Here is a 17,864-nt window from a genome sequence, read left to right on the forward strand (position 1 = left end):
ATGTTGGCCAGGCTGGTCTCAAACTCCTTACCTCAAGGAGTGATCTGCCCACCTCAGCCTCCCAAAGTGCTCGGATTACAGGCATGAGCCATTACACCTAGCCTCAACCATGCATTTTATGCCATGAGACCAAGAAGTTCCAGAAGCCTTCCTCTGGGGATGCTGCCTGCACGTCAGCTGGAGCTCTCCTCCCCTGCCTCCCAAGTCCCAGGGTGCTGGATGTACGACAGGAGCACTTTCCTTGGAAGCTGGGACAGTCCCTAATGCACACAGCTGCGAGACCCTGCAGGCATGTCTTGCCCTGAAGCATCTTTGGAAATAATCTGTTTCTCCTAAGTAGATTCTCCAGGTGACTGAAGCTTGCCTTAAACATCCACACTTGAAAAGTAAAATGTCTAATGATAGCTTTCCTAATCTGTCTTTTGTGGGGTTTTTTTGTTTTGTGTTTTTGAGACATCTCACTCTGTCACCCAGGCTGGAGTGCAGTGGTGCAATCTCAGCTCACTACAACCTCTGCCTCCCAGGTTCAAGTGATTCTCCTGTCTCAGCCTCCCGAGTAGCTGGGACCACAGGCATGCACCACCATGCCTAGCTAATTTTTGTATTTTTAGTAGATAGGGTTTCACTATGTTGGTCAGGCTGGTCTTGAACTCCTGACCTCAGGTGATCCACCCGCTTCAGCCTCCCAAAGTGCTGGGATTACAGGCGTGAACCACCACGCCCGGCCCCTAATCTGTCTTATTTATGATGGGTGGCACTTCAGAGGAAGGTTGGGAAAGCCCCAAGCTGGAGGTGCTCAGCTGTGTGGACTCACCTGTGTCACTGGGCTAGACCTTTATTCCTGCCTCTAATTCTCACAAGCTTCTCCCTTCCCCAGACCACCTGTGTCCTGCCACTTGGATAATCTCCCTGACTAATCCCACCTCTGGCCACAGCCCTCCCCTACTCAAACCCTGTGACAGCTCCAGCCACCTGCAGGAAAACAGCCAAGGCCTCAGCCAGGCCACCAGAACCGATTCAGCCCCTGTGATTTCTTTTCTTCTTCTTGCTGAGAGCCCCCACCCCCAGCAGTAGACAGATGTTCCTGGTGTGGGTCACATCTTCAGTCCCACTGTTACCTCTGCCAGGAATACCTCTGCTTATCCTACCACCCATCCTTTAACCCCAGCCAGCTCAGTGCCCATCTTTTCCTACTCCAGCTTCAGGAAAAGTTCCCCATCACCCCCATCCTGGCCTCCTCTGAAGGCCTCCTCCCTCTGGGCCTCACGTTACTTAGGACCATGACTTCTCTCTTTTTCTGGGTTGAGGATGCTGAGGCCCAAGGGCATTTAAGACTAATTTCTACCAGGTTACTCCTGCTTACCATGGTGCACATGGCAGGTGCTTAATACCATCTGCTCATACTGGCCTTATAACCACAGCCTGGAACCCTGTGGGGTTTTCAAGATGTTTAAACATGTGTGATTATAAAGAACAAGTCACCAACGATCCTTCTTGATCCCAATTCCAGGAGCAGCACCCCAGGAAACGTGGTCCTTGTCTTCACAAAGCTGGCTCTCAGCCTCCCTCCTCACACAGTCTCCCATGCTGAGCCTGCCTGCTGGCTGGCCCTCTTCCTCCGCACAGCTTAGTGCTTGGTGTGTGGATCCTAGCTCTGGGCCCCCTCAGCAACTGTGGCTCAGACTCACCCCTGGATCCTTCCACTCTTGACAATGCCTATGGCCACTGTGCCAGGTTAGCCAGCCTGGAGCTTTACCCTGCCCTGGCACCCATGAAGGGGGATTGCAACCTGGTTTCACTGACTGTCTTTACATACCGTTTCTTCTAACTGGGCAGCTTCTCCATAGATGTTTGTCACGAGGACCATATTGCAGTTTCCCCCTGCGGAAAGCAAGACACAGAAGGGCTATGAACCATGTGTTTTTTCTGCTCCAAAGGAGTTGATGGGGTCTGTTATACACTGAATGCTTTTTATTTGTTTTTTTTGAAACAGGGTTTCACCATGTCACCCAGGCTGTAGTGCAGTGACACAATCACAGCTCACTGCAGCCTCAGTCTCCTGGGCTCAAGTGATCCTCTTGCCTCAGCCTCCCAAGTAGCTGGCACCACAGGTGCACACTACCACACCTGGCTAATTTTTTTTGTTTTTAGTAGAGATGAGGTCTTGCTATGTTGCCCAGGCTGGTCTTGAACTCCTGGCCTCAAGCGATCCTCCTGCCTCAGCCTCCCAAAATGCTGGGATTACAGGTGTGAGCCACCACACCTGGTCAAGACTGAATGTTTTTGTCCTTATAAAATTCATATGTTGAAGTTGTAACCCCGACGTGATGGCATCTGGATGGAGGACTTGGGGAGGGGGAGGTAATTTGGTTTAGTTGAAGTCAGAGGGTGGGGCCCCCATGATGGGGTTAGTGTCCTTATAAGGAAAGAGACCAGAACCCTCTCTTTCTTTCCATGTGAGGATACGCGAGAAGGTGGCCATCTGCAAGCCAGGAGGAGGGCCCTCACTAGGCATTGAATCTGCTGGCACTTGAATCTTGAACCTTCCAGTCTCCAGAACTATGTGAAATAAATGCCTATTGTTTAAGCCACTTAGTTTATGGTATTTTCTTATAGCAGCCTGAACTGAGACAGGGTCAGAGAGGACACACACATCTGTGAGGCTGGGAGGTAAGGGGAAGAGAGAAAGAGAAGCCACCACATGTACCTAAAAGAGGATCCAGGAGAAAACAGCAGAGGAGAGATGATACAGGGCAGGGAGGGGCAGGGACAGGAGAGGGAGGTATGAGTTGGAGCTTTGCTCAGGGTGGCACTCAGTTAACAATCAGACACTAGTGACTGTGTTGTCAGACTCAACACAAAGGCCTAGGGCCATGGGGATGATAAGACATAGCCCCCGCTGCTCTGTACAGGAGGCTGCAGGGGAAGGGAAGACGCCATGGGAGAGAGGCCCTCGCCCCAAGTCTTCAGGCTGTGAAGGATTCTGCCAGCTGTCTCCTCAGGACAAGGGGAAAAGAGAAGGTATTCCTAGTACAGGTAAAAAGCCTAAGGAAGGTTCTGAGGAGTGAATAGCATAGTGTGTTCTCGGCACAGTGCTTGATTCTGCCTTTCCAGGTGTCTGAAGTCACTGTGAATGTGCTGCAGGTGAATCCATGCCACCAGGAGGGAGCAATTCTATTATCACCAGTGGCAGATGTGCCAAACCTGTCCCTCCCCAAAGACACAGACCCTCCTCCCTGGGCAGCAACTGTACCCCCTCACCTAACGAGTCCTTCAGAGCGTGGGTGAGCTTGCACTGCCGAAAGGGGATGTGGTCCCGCTTCTGGTCCCCGAGGGCAATGATGGCCTGCTCCAGGAATGAGAGTGATTTGTTGATGTAGGTGGCTTCCTTCAGGACTTGGCCCTCAGACTACAAAGCAAAGGTCAGTTCCACTTTGGATGGAATAAAGCAGCTGCCCCACTAAGAATAGCAGTCTTCCTGGTCTGGAGAAATGCTATAAGTCTGTGGTCAGGTCAGCGCCTCCTTCCCAGAACCAGGGTCTTCTTTCAATGTCATGCGATTGTATTCCATCTTGGGCTAATAATGGTAATACCAAAACTCAGAAATATTCATGTGAACACTCATGTGAATACTCATGCAAATGTGATGCTTACATGAATATTCATATGGATGTTCACTCAAAGATTCACACTAATATGAATATGTACTGAAATACTTGTCTAGATATTTGAGCAAAGAATCCTGTGAATATTCACACAAACACTCATGAATGCACATACAAATGCTCATCTGAATACTCTTGTTAATACTTCTGCTAATACACTCATACAAATATTTATTTGAAATACTCATGCAAATACTCATATGAATACTCATATTCATTCACAAAGAAGCCAGGTGTGGTGGCTCACACTTGTAATCCCAGCACTTTGGGAGGCCAAAGCAGGAGGATCGCTTGAGCCCAGGAGTTCAAGTTCAGCCTTGGCAACATAGCGAGACCCCGTCTCTACAAAAAAATTTAAAAATTAGCTGGTCATGGTGGTGCATATCTGTGGTCCCAGATACTTGAGACGCTGAAGTGGGATGATCACTTGAGCCCGGGAGGTCAAGGCTGCAGTGAGCTGTATTTGTGCTACTGTATCCCAGCCTGGGAGACACAGTGAGACTGTGTCTCAAAACAACAACAACAAAAACACACACAGAGAAATGCTATACCAGCAAGGAATATTTACTGAGCACTGAGTGCCAGGCATTTTGCTAAGAATGTAGAGGGCACTATCTCATTTAATGTTTACAAAAATCCTCTGAGGATTTACCTCGCCCCCAGGTAATAGCCGTTCCCTTTTTGCAAATCCTGTCCCTCCAGCAAGCCCACATGTCCCACTTCGCCTAGCTCAGGACTGTGTTCACAAATATCCAATGAGTCATGGCCCAGATGTGCAGGCACTGTGCCAGAAAAAGGGCTTGTGGCTTATTGAGTAGCAACCTCCAGCCCCCATCACTTACCCCAGACTTCCCCAGCCTCTCTGAGCCTGCCAGATCCACCAAGTTAATTTTGGAAGTGATGTACTTTTCCTCTGATAAGGTCCGGGAATGGGCCTACAAAACATCCAAGCAGAAGTTAGACTGTCACAGGGAGAAGTTTCTGACTGAGCAGGCCCCGTGAGAATTGACTGCCCCGCCTGGGCTGATCAAACAGCTTGCACCTACCTCTAAGTAGATGGTGAAAATGCAGTGTGATCTGGAAGAGTTTTTGTTCATAGTGTGGGAGGCTATAATCCTGTTGGTCTCACCCTGAAGAGGAAGGGAATCATAGGCAACATTTCGAAAAACTAAAATGACAAGGCACTTGGGTCATTTTTCAATTATACCAATAGCTACACAAGTGGTCTCATATCACTGAGATCAGCTGGGCCTTCCAGGCAAACCTCTTTTATAAACTAATAGAAAGGGAGTCAAATTGGAGTCCACATCTACACTTTCACCCGCCGCTGGGGAAGTGTGAATTGGTATAGCTTTCTGGAAAGCAAAGTGACAATAAAAATCAAGAGCCTTAAAAATGTTTATGAATATTGAATCAGAATCAACCTGCATGTCCAACAATTTGGGAATGATCTATGTGTACAGTGGGATATTGGGCAGCCAGGAAAATGCTGACACATAGTTTTTAATAACAGAAATGTAGAATCCAAAATCATATTATAGCATGATCTAAGAAATGCAAAAGCATTCATAGAAGAAATAAGCAGAATTCTGCTAATAGGATGTTAATAATAGTTGCTTCTGGGTTGGGGTTTATAGGTTATTTTTTCTTTTTTATACAGTTTTGTGGGGTTTTTTTAGTGAGCATGTATTACTATAAAAATAATAATTTATATTTTTATTTATTTATTTTGTGTTCTTTTTTTTTTTTTTTTTTTTGAGAGAGCATCTCAGTCTGTCACCCATACTAGAGTGTGGTGGCACGATCTCGGCTCACTATAACCTCTGCCTCCCGGGCCCAAGCCATCCTCCCACCTCGGCTTCCTGAGTAGCTGGGACTACAAGTGTGCACTACCACACCTGGCTAATTTTTGTATTTTTTGTAGAGACAGTGTTTCACCATGTGCCCAGGCTGGTCTGGAACTTATGAGTTCAAGAGATCTGCCCACCTCGGCCTGCTACAGTGCTGGGATTACAGGCATGAGCCACTGTGCCTGACCTAGTAATTTGTATTTTTAAAGGGACAGTAGGCCCTTACCTCTAATTTACAGGAGGAGGCCTTATGACCAGAATATACTTAAAAAGGAATTTTTTGTAGAGACAGGGTGGTGGTGTGGTGGAAATGGCTGTTCTCGGAGAAAAAGGTCCTTGAGGGATAGACTGATGTCTCCTTAAATGCTGATGAGAAGTGCTATGAACAAGCCCCAAAGTGAGGGTGGGGGACAGCCCCCCTGGGGAGAGGAGAGCACCTGCTGAAGAGGGAAGGCCTGAGGCTGTGGAGCAAGCCTAGCAGACTCCTGTGGCCATACCTCTATAGCTTATAGTAGTGAGGCTATATAGTCTGTGGTCAGGCCTGTTCTACAAATCCAGTGACACTCACCAAGAATATAAGGGGTCACTTCATTTTTCTTCTTCTTTTTTTTTTTTTTTTTTTTTTTGAGATCATTCTCACTCTGTTGCCCAGGCTGAAGTGCAGCGGCGTGATGTTGGCTCACTGCAACCTCTGCCTCCCGGGCTCAAGTGATCCTCCTACCTCAGCCTCCCAGGTAGCTAAAATCACAGGTACAGGCCACCATGCCAGGCTAATTTTTTATATTTTTTTGTAGAGACAGGGTTTCGCCATGTTGCTCAGGCTGGTCTTAAACTCCTGAGCTCAAGCAATCCTCCTGCCTTAGCCTCCCAAAGTGCTGGGATTACAGGCATGAGCCACCACAGCAGGTCATTCACCTTTACTCTTCAGTCCCCCTTCTGAAGTACCCTCTTGCCTTGTCTTTCTTTCTTTTTCTGTACTTTTAATAGAGAGGGGGTTTCACCATGTTGGCCAGGCCGGTCTTGAACTCCTGACTTCCAGTGATCCGCCTGCCCCGGCCTCCCAAAGCTCTGGGATTACAGGTGTGAGACACCACGCCTGGCCTTGCCTTGTCTTTCTGGCCCTTTAAAAAAGATCCTGCTATTGACGTTGAGGAAGTAAGTTGCTATGTTGTGAGAAGGCACTATGATCATGCCTGTGAATAGCCATTGCACAGGTGCCCATTGCCTGGGCAACATAGCAAGAACTTGCATAAAAAAATAAAGAGTTCCTAGCCTATATGACTTCTAAAAGAATAACATACACTTGACTGATTTATTTTCTTGTTTTTGAGACAGAGTGTTGCTCTATTACCCAGGTTGGAGTGCAGTGGCATGATCTCAGCTTACTGAAACCTCTACTTGCTGGGCTCAAGTGATCCTCCCACCTCAGCCTCCCAAGCAGCTGGGACCACAGGCATGCGCCCCCATGCCTGGCTAATTTTTGTATTTTTGGTAGAGATGGGGTTTCACTGTGTTGCCCAGGCTGGTCTTGAACTGATGAGCTCAAGTAATCCACCCACCTTGGCCTCCCAAAGTGCTGGAATTACAGGCGTGAGCCACTGTGCCAGCACATTTGATTGGTTTCTAAGAGCCTTTATTTTTTTGAGATGGAGTCTTACTCTGTTGCCCAGGCTGGAGTGCAATGGCACAATCTCAGCTCACTGCAGCCTCTGCCTCCTGAGTTCAAGCAATTCTCCTGCCTCAGCCCCCCGAGTAGCTGGGATTACAGGTGCCCACCACCACTCTCAGCTAATTTTTTTTTTTTTTTTTTTTTGAGATGGAGTCTCCCTCTGTCGCCAGGCTGGAGTGCAGTGGCACAATCTCAGCTCACTGCAAACTCCGCCTCCCAGGTTCAAGCTATTCTCCTGCCTAAGCCTCCTGAGTAGTTGGGAGTTAGCGCCACCACATCCAGCTAATTTTTGTATTTGTAGTAGAGACGGGGTTTCACCATGTTGGCCAGGATGGTCTCAATCTCCTGATCTTGTGATCCGCCTGCCTCAGCCTCCCAAAGTGTTGGGATTACAGGCATGAGCCACCGTGCCCAGCCTAATTTTTGTATTTTTAGTGGAGATGAGGTTTCACCATGTTGGCTAAGCTGGTCTCGAACTCCTGACCTCAGGTGATCCACCCACCTCAGCCTCTCAAAGTGCTGGGATTACAGGCATGAGCCACCGCACCTGGCTCTAAGAGCTTTTGTATAGTAAGGATGCTAATTCTTATTTTCCTCTTTTTCTTTTCTTTTTTTTTTTTTTTTTTTTTTGAGAAGGAGTTTTGCTCTTGTTGCCCAGGTTGGAGTGCAATGGTACGATCTTGGCTCACTGCAACCAGTGCCTCCCGGGTTCAAGTGATTCTCCTGCCTCAGCCTCCCTAGTAGCTGGGATTACAGGCACCCGCCACCACACCCAGCTAATTTTTTGTATTTTTAGTAGAGATGGGGTTTCACTATGTTGGCCAGGCTGGTCTCAAACTCCTGATCTCAGGTGATCCACCCACCTCAGCCTCCCAAAGTGCTAGGATTACAGGCATCACCCACTGCACCCAGCCTTATTCTTTTCCATACAAGAGCTCATAATTTAACTGAAAAAAGGGACATAAGAATCATTTCAACTATGTAAAGAAAAAGCTGCACAGGAAAAAAGACTGGAAGGAAATGAGCTAAAATATACATTATTGTTGCCTTATGTAAAAAACAGATTATGCATGAATCATTTTTTCTTTTTATTTATGTAACAGGAAAGGAAGAGGAAATAAAATTTTTTTGTTCCTATATATTTTTTTCAGCACTATCTGAACTTGCTAAATGTGCATATATTAATTTCCATTCTGATAATCAAAGTAAGTAAAAAACTAGCTGGACACAGTAGCTTGCCTGTAATCCCTGCACTTTGAGAGGCCGAGGCGGGAAGATCGCTTGAGCCCAGGAGTTCAAGACCAGCCTGGGCAACATGGTGAGACCTTGTCTCTACAAAAAAAAAAAAAAAAAAATTAAGTGGGCATGGTAGCATGCGCCTGTGGTCCCAGCTACTTGGGAGGCTGAGGCAGGAGGATCACTTGAGCCCAGGAGGTCGAGGCTGCAGTGAGCCATGTTCATGCCAGTATACTCCAGACTTGGAGAAAAACCAAGATCCTGTCTCAAAAAAAGAAAAAGAAAAAGAACAAAGAAAAAGAAAAGCTGAGAAGGAGGGTGACAGGGAGGGAGAGAAGGAAAGGAACCCTCAGGTTTTATTATCTCACCTCAAAAAGGAGGCTGAATGCATCCTCCTCCTGACTTGTGAGGTGAACTGACAAGCCCTTAACGAAGACTCCTTGAGGGTTTTCCACGATGGTCATTGGTGTGACTGAGGGTCCAACATAGGGCAGAGTGGACAGGAGATCAAACAGGCTCTCATTATAGATTTCCAAGTAGGAAATACGCACAGTGATGGCATGTGTGGGGCGTTCTTCGATCATCCTAAAAACCTAGATGACAGATTGTACAGCGGTCACCAACAGCAGAACTCCAACAGCCAACTAGCATAAGGGGGGCTTCCTAACTCAGAAGGGAACATCAAGAAGTATAGAATAATTCTTGTCCTAAAGGAATTGGGTGATATTTAATATCATCTTGTAGTGTTTTGAGGCTTGACATCAGATTGGCTAACACTTGAACCATCTCACGAAGTAGAGGCATAATGAGTGGAAAGGACTCTGGAGTGAGGATTTCTTATTTTAGAGTCTCATCATTTATATGCCTCTTTCAAATCTATTTAATTCCATCCACATATAAATCTCTGTGATTGAGGCAGTGCAGGGGCAATACGTATTTGTGGAAGGCACTACAAAATAAAATTATTTGTCAGCCCGGTGTGGTGGCTCACACCTGTGAGCCCAGCACTCTGGGAGGCGGAGGTGGGCAGATCACGAGGTCAGGAGATCGAGACAATCCTGGCCAACATGGTGAAACCCTGTCTCTACTAAAATTACACAAATTAGCTGGGCGTGGTGGCGTGCGCCTGTAGTCCCAGCGACTCGGAAGGCTGAGGCAGGAGAATCTCTTGAACCCAGGACGCAGAGCTTGTAGTGAGATGAGATCGTGCCACTGCACTCCAGCCTGGGTGACAGTGAGACTCCATCTAATAAATAAATAAATAAATAAATAAATAAATAAAATAATTTGTCTATGGTCACTCAGCTAGTAAGGGTAGAAGTAAAGCCAGAACTCAGCCTTCTCAACTCCTAATTCCCTCCCCAGTGCTTATCAAGGAAGGGATAATTCCTGAGGTCCTGCCTTCCTCTAAGAATTTAGACCTGTTTTGTTCAAAATGGTAGACACAAGTTACAGATGGCTGCTGAGTACCTAAAATGTGGCTAGTACAAATGAACTGAATTTTAAATTTTATGTAATTTTAATTACAGTTAGATTTAAAAACTGATGCAATTCAGTTATTGGTAAATTTTAAGTATGTCTGGAACAACTTGGGTATGTAAATCTACTTTTTCAACATTTTATGAAATCTAAATACAGATCAAGCATTTCTGATAATATTTACGCCTAAACTGAAATGTGCTCCAAGTATAAAATATGTACTGGATTTCAAAGACTTAGTATGAGAAAAAGAATGTAAACTATCTCAATAAGTTTATATTGATTACATGCGGAAATATTTTAAATATATTTAGTTAAATAAAATATATCATTAAAATTAATTTCATCTGTTTATTTTTACTTTTTTAAATGTGGTTACTGGAAAACTCAAATTTGCATGTGACTTACAGTATATTTCTATTAGTGGCACTGGGCTAGATTACTAAAGTCTAAGATGCTGAGATACTGAAGCTTTGACAGTGGGATATTAAGGGTATTGCTCCAAAAACAGGAGCATGGATGGTTCACATACTAGAGGAATGTATACACTTCTTATAGGACAGGGCTGCAAAAAATCCTGTCATATAACACTTCTTATAGGACAGGGCTGTAAAGCTGCCTCTTGGCAGCTTTTGCCTCCTACCTCCGACAAGAGGGTCCTTACAGAACCCAGGCTAGTGGGGCCCAAAGGAAGGCCCTTCTGTCTTATCTTCAGTTATGCTATTGAGACCCCCCGGGCTGACACAGTCCTGAAAGCTCAAGTCATGCCCTCCTTCTTGCTTTTGATCTTTCAGGGGCTGTGGTGGTGAAAAAAGCCAGAGTAGGCCAGTAAGGAAGCTCTGCAAGGGTCTATATGCCCCTCATTAAAACCAGGAAAGAGAATGATTAGGACCTCCAAATCCTTAATTACAGGATCACAGACCATTGGAGCAGCAAGAGGTGATTAGCATGCCTGACTCCCTCCTTCCCAAATGAGGAAACAGGCTCAGTGTGGGTATGGCTCAGAGTCTGACACCCAACCTCCTGGTTTCCTGAGGCCCCTGACTCTACTGACTCCAGAGCCCTATGTATGTTGTCTCCAGTACCAGTATCCACTGCAACTCCTTTGAGGCCTGGTCCCCACTGTCTCTAGTAGCTGGCCCGGGGTCAGTAACATCTATGGCAGAGAGAGGGAACCTGTGTGGCATCCCACCCTTGGGCCCACTCTCTACCTGCTGCAGGGCACGAGGGAGGATCCCCCGGTGCTTGTAATTCTCAGTTGCCCCCATCATGGTGTATGTCTTGCCAGCTCCCGTCTGCCCATAACACATGATGGTGCCTGCAAACATTTCAAAACACGGTGACAACCAGGAAAATAGCTCCAAGGATAACTCTCCCCTCTCCCAGCATGCCTGGTGCCAGCCAGGGCCCTTTGCATGAAGATGGCCAGTGGGAGCAGCCAAGAACATCAGGAATTCCACCATGGAAGAGGATGGGTGGGCAGGGGAACAGGGACAAAAGTGGTCAAAACAAGGACATCTGCCCTGAATCTGTGGTCCCCACAATGCTCTGCTGTTCCCTCCACCAAGAGATGATCCGGCCCTAGGGCTTCTGAGAAGGACAGGGAATCTCAGCGTACAGAGGAACTGGAACTTTTCCTAAAAAGATGAGGAGGGAGATAGGAGCATTAGACTCCAGCCCTTCTCTAGCACAGCTATGAACTGCCAGGGTCTCAGGGTTGGCAGGAGGCATCAACTTCCCCACAGAGGCAAAGAGGGGCTTTCAAAATCTCCAGGAAGAGATGGAGTGGAAAGGGCATTTTCTGTCAAGGGTGAGAATTCTTTGTAGACTACAAATTCCTGCAGGATGAAACAGGGCTCCTAGTTGGTTCCATGTCACTTCCAGAAATGTACCACCATGTTCAGGCCCTGATCTGGTCCACTGCCCACCCTGGAAAGACTTTCATTGCACTTCTCAACATCCTTTAGGTCTACCATCACCACCAGGCTCCGGGACACAAACCATGCAGTCACCCTGAGCTCCGGCTCCTATCTGTTCTTCCCCTTAGCATGGGCAGCCTGAGCCAGACCCCATCCCACAGGCTGCCCATGGGCATTTACATGGCAGATCTGCCCAGGCAATGCTGGGCTGTGGAAATTTTTTGCCTTTGTCACACAGACACTCTAGTTCCTGGGACTGGTAGCAGGTTTTACACAAGCGATCCTGATTCAGCATCTGAGTTGGAGCCAGAAATGGTGTCTATTAACCCAACACAAATGAACAGGAAGGAGTCACTTCAGTGGCAAATCAGAGCCCATCTGTGGTTCCACAGCACCAGTGCTCAAGACTATTCATCTCCCTGGGCCTTAGTTCCTCGGTCTTCACCTCCTCAAGGTCACAATCCCCTCAGAGCATCACGAAAACCAAAAGAGAACCTCCTTAAGTCAGTGGGGACCACACCTACGTATCACATTCAGGATAAATTACAGCATCTACACTCAATGCACTTTTAAATATAAAACCTAAACTTGCAGAACAGGGAACATCCTAGTCAGCAGCCACCAGATGGCAAAGTCTACAAACTGTGACATATTCTTTTATACAATCCTATACTAGAATATCAACTGTACATTGATTGTGTTGGTAGAATACATGAAAATAGCTCCTAGCAGGAAGCTGAGAGACAAATGTTTGGACTCCATCAAATTTGTCATAAAGACGCATCTTCAAAACTAATACTTGAGATTTGAAACAGGATAATTGAACCCCTGTGACCTATAGAGAGCCACAGTCTTTTAATTTTCCTATGAAGGTAGAATCCCAGGACATTGGATCAAGCCATGCCCACAATGTCAACAAGCAAACAGTAAGTTTTGCAACATAAGAACATGCAGACAGACAAACATACAAATGATAGTAAGTGAGCTTTTATTTTATTCACCATAAAATATTTGCATCTCTTACTCCTCAGGTTCTTACATAAGACAACAGTTAATTAAGTTACCATTATAGCCATCGAGGGCCTGAGAAACCACATCCTTTGCAACTGTCTCATAAACCAAGTCCTGGGAGGCATCGTGAAGAACTCCATCCAACTTAAACGACCAGTCTGTCTGTTGGTTATTGACGACTCCTCTCCGAATGTCTTTTTTTAAGTGAATATCAATGCTCTAGGAAAAAAGAGTGAGAAAGAAAAAAATGTTATTTGTTCAAAAATGGGTATAAAAAAAATCACTGATAGCTGAGGCCTAATCTGGAGGGAACAGAGGAAATGAACTGTAGGATGAACGGGGACTCCCACGTAGGGGCTGATATTCCAGATGAATTCTTTGGGATGGGAGAAGAGAGTTCCTGCAGGGAGGTGGAAAGATCAGGAGAGTGGAGCACTTCCTAGTTTTAGCACCTCTAACCCTAGTTCACACGGTGCTGTCTTTGTTTCCCCACCTATGATATGAGGTCAAATTTATCATGTTCTTATTAAAGAAGTTTTAGATAGATTCCGTAAGCATAGGGAGGCCTTGAATTATGCCAGAGGGAATAGTGAACCTGGTAACAGAGGCCTGGGCTCCAGCCTCATTGCTCTGGTTGCTGGCAGTGAGGCCTCCCTCAGCTCTGCATTATGGTGAACATCTACTTCCACACACACGCTATGAGCCAAAGTGAGTGATGATGAAATGAAAGCCACAGAGAAGGCTATGGACTTCTCAGACATAGGAATTAAGAGTAAATTGAGGGTGTCATCAGCAGATTTTTAGATGCATGCCCCTTCATAGTAAGCCATTGTGGTAGCAGCTGGCTTAGGGACATACTGGGTAAGGTCAGTGGTAGATTCCAATCTTCTTGATGAGAACTTCTGATGTAAAGATTCTTGCTGAAATCTTACACTGACTGCCCTAATGCAGGAGCTATACCTGGCTACAGAGAGAAAAATCAAGATGAAGAAAGACAGACTTGGCCGGGCGTGGTGGCTCACGCCTGTAATCCCAGCACTTTGGGAGGCCGCGGCAGGTGGATCACCTGAGGTCAGGAGTTCGAGACCAGCCTGGCCAACATGGCGAAACCCCGTCTCTACTAAAAATACAAAAATTAGCCAGGCATGGTGGCAAGTGCCTGTAATCCCAGCTACTAGCAGGGCTGAGGCAGGACGATCGCTTGAACCTGGGAGGCGGAGGTTGCAGTGAGCCAAGATCGTGCCACTGTACTCCAGCCTGGGCAACAGAGTGGGACTCTGTCTCAAAAAAAAAAAAAAAACAAAGAAAGAAAGACTTAGTCCACTCACACATTAAATGCTCTGTGCTTCTGTGTTCACTGAAAACCATGTCCAGCAGGACACGTTTGATAGGGCTGCATGTGAGCTCTTTTCTGACCGCTAGGACCTATGAGGCTTGGGCAGTTTGCCCTTGAATTTTTCCTTTGAAGAATGTCTCAATGCTGCCCAGAGTAGGCCCATAATTGTTTGCTGAATGAAAATATCTAACACTCTCACACAGTCCTAAGCCTTCAGAAGCATTCTCAGGGTGAGGATATAGGGACGGATATATCTTTCCACTTCTCTTGGTAAGTATTTCTCCAGCTGTTTTGATAAGCTAAACAGTAATGAACTCAAGATATTCTTACTGCACCCCATGGGAGATTATACAATGACAGATCAATCATTAGAAAGCTTTATGAATGTGAACAAATGTCAATTCTTCTGTGTCAGATACAAGGGTAAAGGTAAACTTATTAATTTATTAAAGGTAAAATTATTAAAAGACAATTAAAGATGGGATTTTATTAATTTCTTCATTAGCAGTGTTGTGAGGGGGTGGTTTGGATTTGATGGGCTCTAGAGTCCATTGGATCCTGTCCAATTCTGTCTTGGTCCTTCAAAGGTTGCTTGGAAATACGGTCACACTATAGCAAGGTAGGACAGAGAGGCCCAGTCAGGTGAAGGCAAACACATAGCACTTACTCTTTTGTCATCTCCGTATCTGATCATTTCATGAGCAAAGTCATCGGTGGGTTTGACACGGACAAATGCATGAACTTTTTTCCTAGTACCCATTCTAGCTAAAAAGAAGGGAACAATGAAATTTTGAGTAGTCATTATCAAATAACAAGTAGAGGAGAGGGGTCATTCATTAAGAAGATCAGAAAAGAGTGATGAGCAGTCCATTTTTCCCTCTCTCCCTGAAAGCCAGTTTTCCTTTTCACCCCTCAGCATTTCAGTGTTCTACCCACAAGACACTGCTCAACAAATACACGCACTTTCTGCTTCACAGACTGCTTTGCCATTTTCCACCAATGACCCCAGAGAGACTGAAATACGAAGTAAAAAGAATGCTTCCTTTAGTGCCTAATCTTAGATGTCACTTCTAGAAGTGTTCTGCAACTAAGATGATGAGTCCACTTATACTTTCCTTCATTTATTATATTTTCTTCTAAAATACTTACTATGAAATACATTAAAACTAATTTTCTTTTCATTAACTTATCTTGCTTCAGATACAGCATCCTCTTCTCCAATAGACTAACTAGATCAGAAATAGATGACCCAGACATATATTTGGTCCATAATAAATATTCTTTCTTCTCTTACTATATTGAGAAAAAATATCACAGACAGTCCCCTACCTCCTCTTGCTCTCCTAAAACCTAACTATATTCTCATCATTTTCTTTCAGTGTGTGTGTGTCTGTATGTGTGTGCATATACATATATATAGTAGTATAAATAAAGGAAGACATAGGACATATATACATACATTTTTTTTTTTTTTTGAGACAGAGTCTCATCCTGTCACCCAGGTTGGAGTGCAGTGGTGCTATCATGGCTCAATGCAGCCTTGACCTCCCAGGCTTAAGTGATCCTCCTGCCTCAGCCTCCCCAGTAGCTGGGACTACAGGTGCGTACCACTGTGCCCGGCTAGTTTTCTTACATTTTTTTTGCAGAGATGGTGTCTTACTATGTTGCCTAGGCTGGTCTTGAACTCCTAGCCTCAAGTGATCCTCCTATCTTAGACTTCCAAAGTGCTGGGATTACAGGCATACCCAGCCGATGTTCAATATTTTTAAAAAAATTAACATTTATTTCATTGTTTTATTTTTGGAGACAAGGGTTTCTTTATGTTGTCTAGGCTAGCCTTTAACTTCTGAGCTCAAGTGATTCTCCCATCTCAACCTTCCAAGTAGCTGAGACTACAGGCGCATGGCTTGGCTTTAAAAAAAAAACTAACTTTTGGCTGGGTGCAATGGCTCATACCATAATCTTAGCACTTTGGGAGGCCGAGGTGGGCAGATCCCTTGAGGCCAGGAGTTTGAAACCAGCCTGGGCAACATGGTGAAAACCCATCTCTACAAAGAATACAAAAATTAGCCAGGCGGCCAGGTGCGGTGGCTCAGGCCAGTAATCCCAGCACTTTGGGAGGCCGAGGCAGGTGGATTACCTGAGGTCAGGAGTTCAAGACCAGCCTGGCCAACATGGTGAAACGCCATCTCTACTAAAAATACAAAAATTAGCTAGTTGTGGTGGCAGACGCCTGTAATCCCAGCTACTCAGAAGGCTGAGGCAGGAGAATCGCTTGAATCTGGGACGTGGAGGGTGCAGTGAGCTGAGATCGCGCCATTGCACTTCAGCCTGGGCGACAGAGAGGGACTCCATCTCCAAAAAATAAATAAATGAATAAATAAATAAAATAAATAAATTACCAGGCATGGTGGTGCATGCCTATAGTCCCAGCTACTCAGGAGGCTGAGGTGGGAGGATCACTTGAGCCTAGGGAAGTTGAGGCTGCAGTTAGCTTTGATCATCCACTGCGCTCCAGCCTAGGTGACAGAGTAAGACCATATCTCAGCACTTTGGGAGGCTGAGGATGGCAGATTACCTGAGGTTAGGAGTTCAAGACCAGCCTGGCCAACATGACGAAACCCTGTTTCCATTAAAAAAAAATACAAACATTAGCTGGGTGTAGTGGCAAGCGCCTGTAATCTCAGCTACTCAGGAGGCTGAGACAGGAGAATTGCTTGAATCTGGAGGGTGGAGGTTGCAGTGAGCCAATGTCATGCCACTGCACTCCAGCCTGGGTGACAGAGCAAGCTCAGTCTCAAAAAAAAAAAAAAAATCAAAAAGTCTAACTAACTTTTAAGATGTTAACCATAAAAACCCCTCATGTATAACAGGGACTACTTTTAATTAGATTATCTTGCTTTTTTAAAAAGTACATTAAATAATGGTAACATTTTATTTTATTTTATTTTATTTTTTTGAGGCAGAGTCTTGCTCTATCACCCAGGTTGGAGCGCAGTGGCGCGATCTCAGCTCACTGCAAGCTCCGCCCCCCAGGTTCACGCCATTCTCCTGCCTCAGCCTCCCGAGTAGCTGGGACTACAGGCGCCCGCCACCAAGCCCCGCCAATTTTTTTGTATTTTTAGTAGAGATGGGGTTTCACCGTGTTAGCCAGGATGGTCTCGATCTCCTGACCTCGTGATCTGCCCACCTCAGCGGGTCATTTTATATAAAATTATCTAACAGAGGTCCAATGGGTGTTACCTGACAAAAGTTATTCCAGATTTTATTTATTTATTATTTTTGAGACACTTATTTCAGACAGAGTCTCACTCTCTCTCTCAGGCTGGAGTGCACTGGTGTGATTTCAGCTCACTGCAGCCTGTCTTCCAGGCTCAAGCAATCCTCCCACCTCAACCTCAACCTCCAGAGTAGCTGGTACGACAGGTGTGTGTCACCACACCCGGCTAACGTTTTGCATTTTTGTAGAGATGGGGTTTCAACATGTTGCCCAGGCTGGTCTCAAACTCCTGGGTTCAAGCAATCCACCCACCTCAGCCTCACACTCAATTTCTAAAGCTTGGGGAACCGGGGAACCACTCTTCACATCCAAGGGCCCATTCTCCTGCCCAGTGAAATTCAGATGCCATCCAGGGTATGCTCCGAAAGGGACCATGAAGAAGCAGGGGAGCTCTGGGAGCAGGTGCCCAGGCCTCCCTC

The 17,864-nt window shown here is 45.8% G+C and overlaps 1 protein-coding gene across 9 annotated transcripts in view; it reads right to left on the reverse strand.

Annotated features, from left to right (window-relative positions):
* The window catches only part of KIF9 (kinesin family member 9), a 51,578-nt gene that overhangs the window by 31,459 nt on the left and 2,255 nt on the right, over positions 1 to 17,864 (reverse strand). For 3 of the 9 annotated variants that reach the window (XM_019023377.4, XM_055382218.2, XM_019023378.4), the window contains exons 2-9: positions 14,833 to 14,926; positions 12,883 to 13,048; positions 11,111 to 11,217; positions 8,789 to 9,013; positions 4,712 to 4,795; positions 4,508 to 4,600; positions 3,262 to 3,409; positions 1,817 to 1,881 (exon numbers count right to left, since the gene is read on the reverse strand). In XM_019023377.4, the coding sequence (XP_018878922.4) occupies positions 1,817 to 1,881; positions 3,262 to 3,409; positions 4,508 to 4,600; positions 4,712 to 4,795; positions 8,789 to 9,013; positions 11,111 to 11,217; positions 12,883 to 13,048; positions 14,833 to 14,926 (982 nt within the window). Of the gene's footprint in view, positions 1 to 1,816; positions 1,882 to 3,261; positions 3,410 to 4,507; positions 4,601 to 4,711; positions 4,796 to 8,788; positions 9,014 to 11,110; positions 11,218 to 12,882; positions 13,049 to 14,832; positions 14,931 to 16,743; positions 16,870 to 17,864 lie in introns of those variants that run through there. The other 6 variants (XM_004034044.5, XM_031009883.3, XM_063703742.1 and 3 more) reach the window with 5 other exon arrangements.

The sequence above is a fragment of the Gorilla gorilla genome, chromosome 2, assembly GCF_029281585.2.
Source record: "Gorilla gorilla gorilla isolate KB3781 chromosome 2, NHGRI_mGorGor1-v2.1_pri, whole genome shotgun sequence".
NCBI classification, from domain to species: domain Eukaryota; kingdom Metazoa; phylum Chordata; class Mammalia; order Primates; family Hominidae; genus Gorilla; species Gorilla gorilla.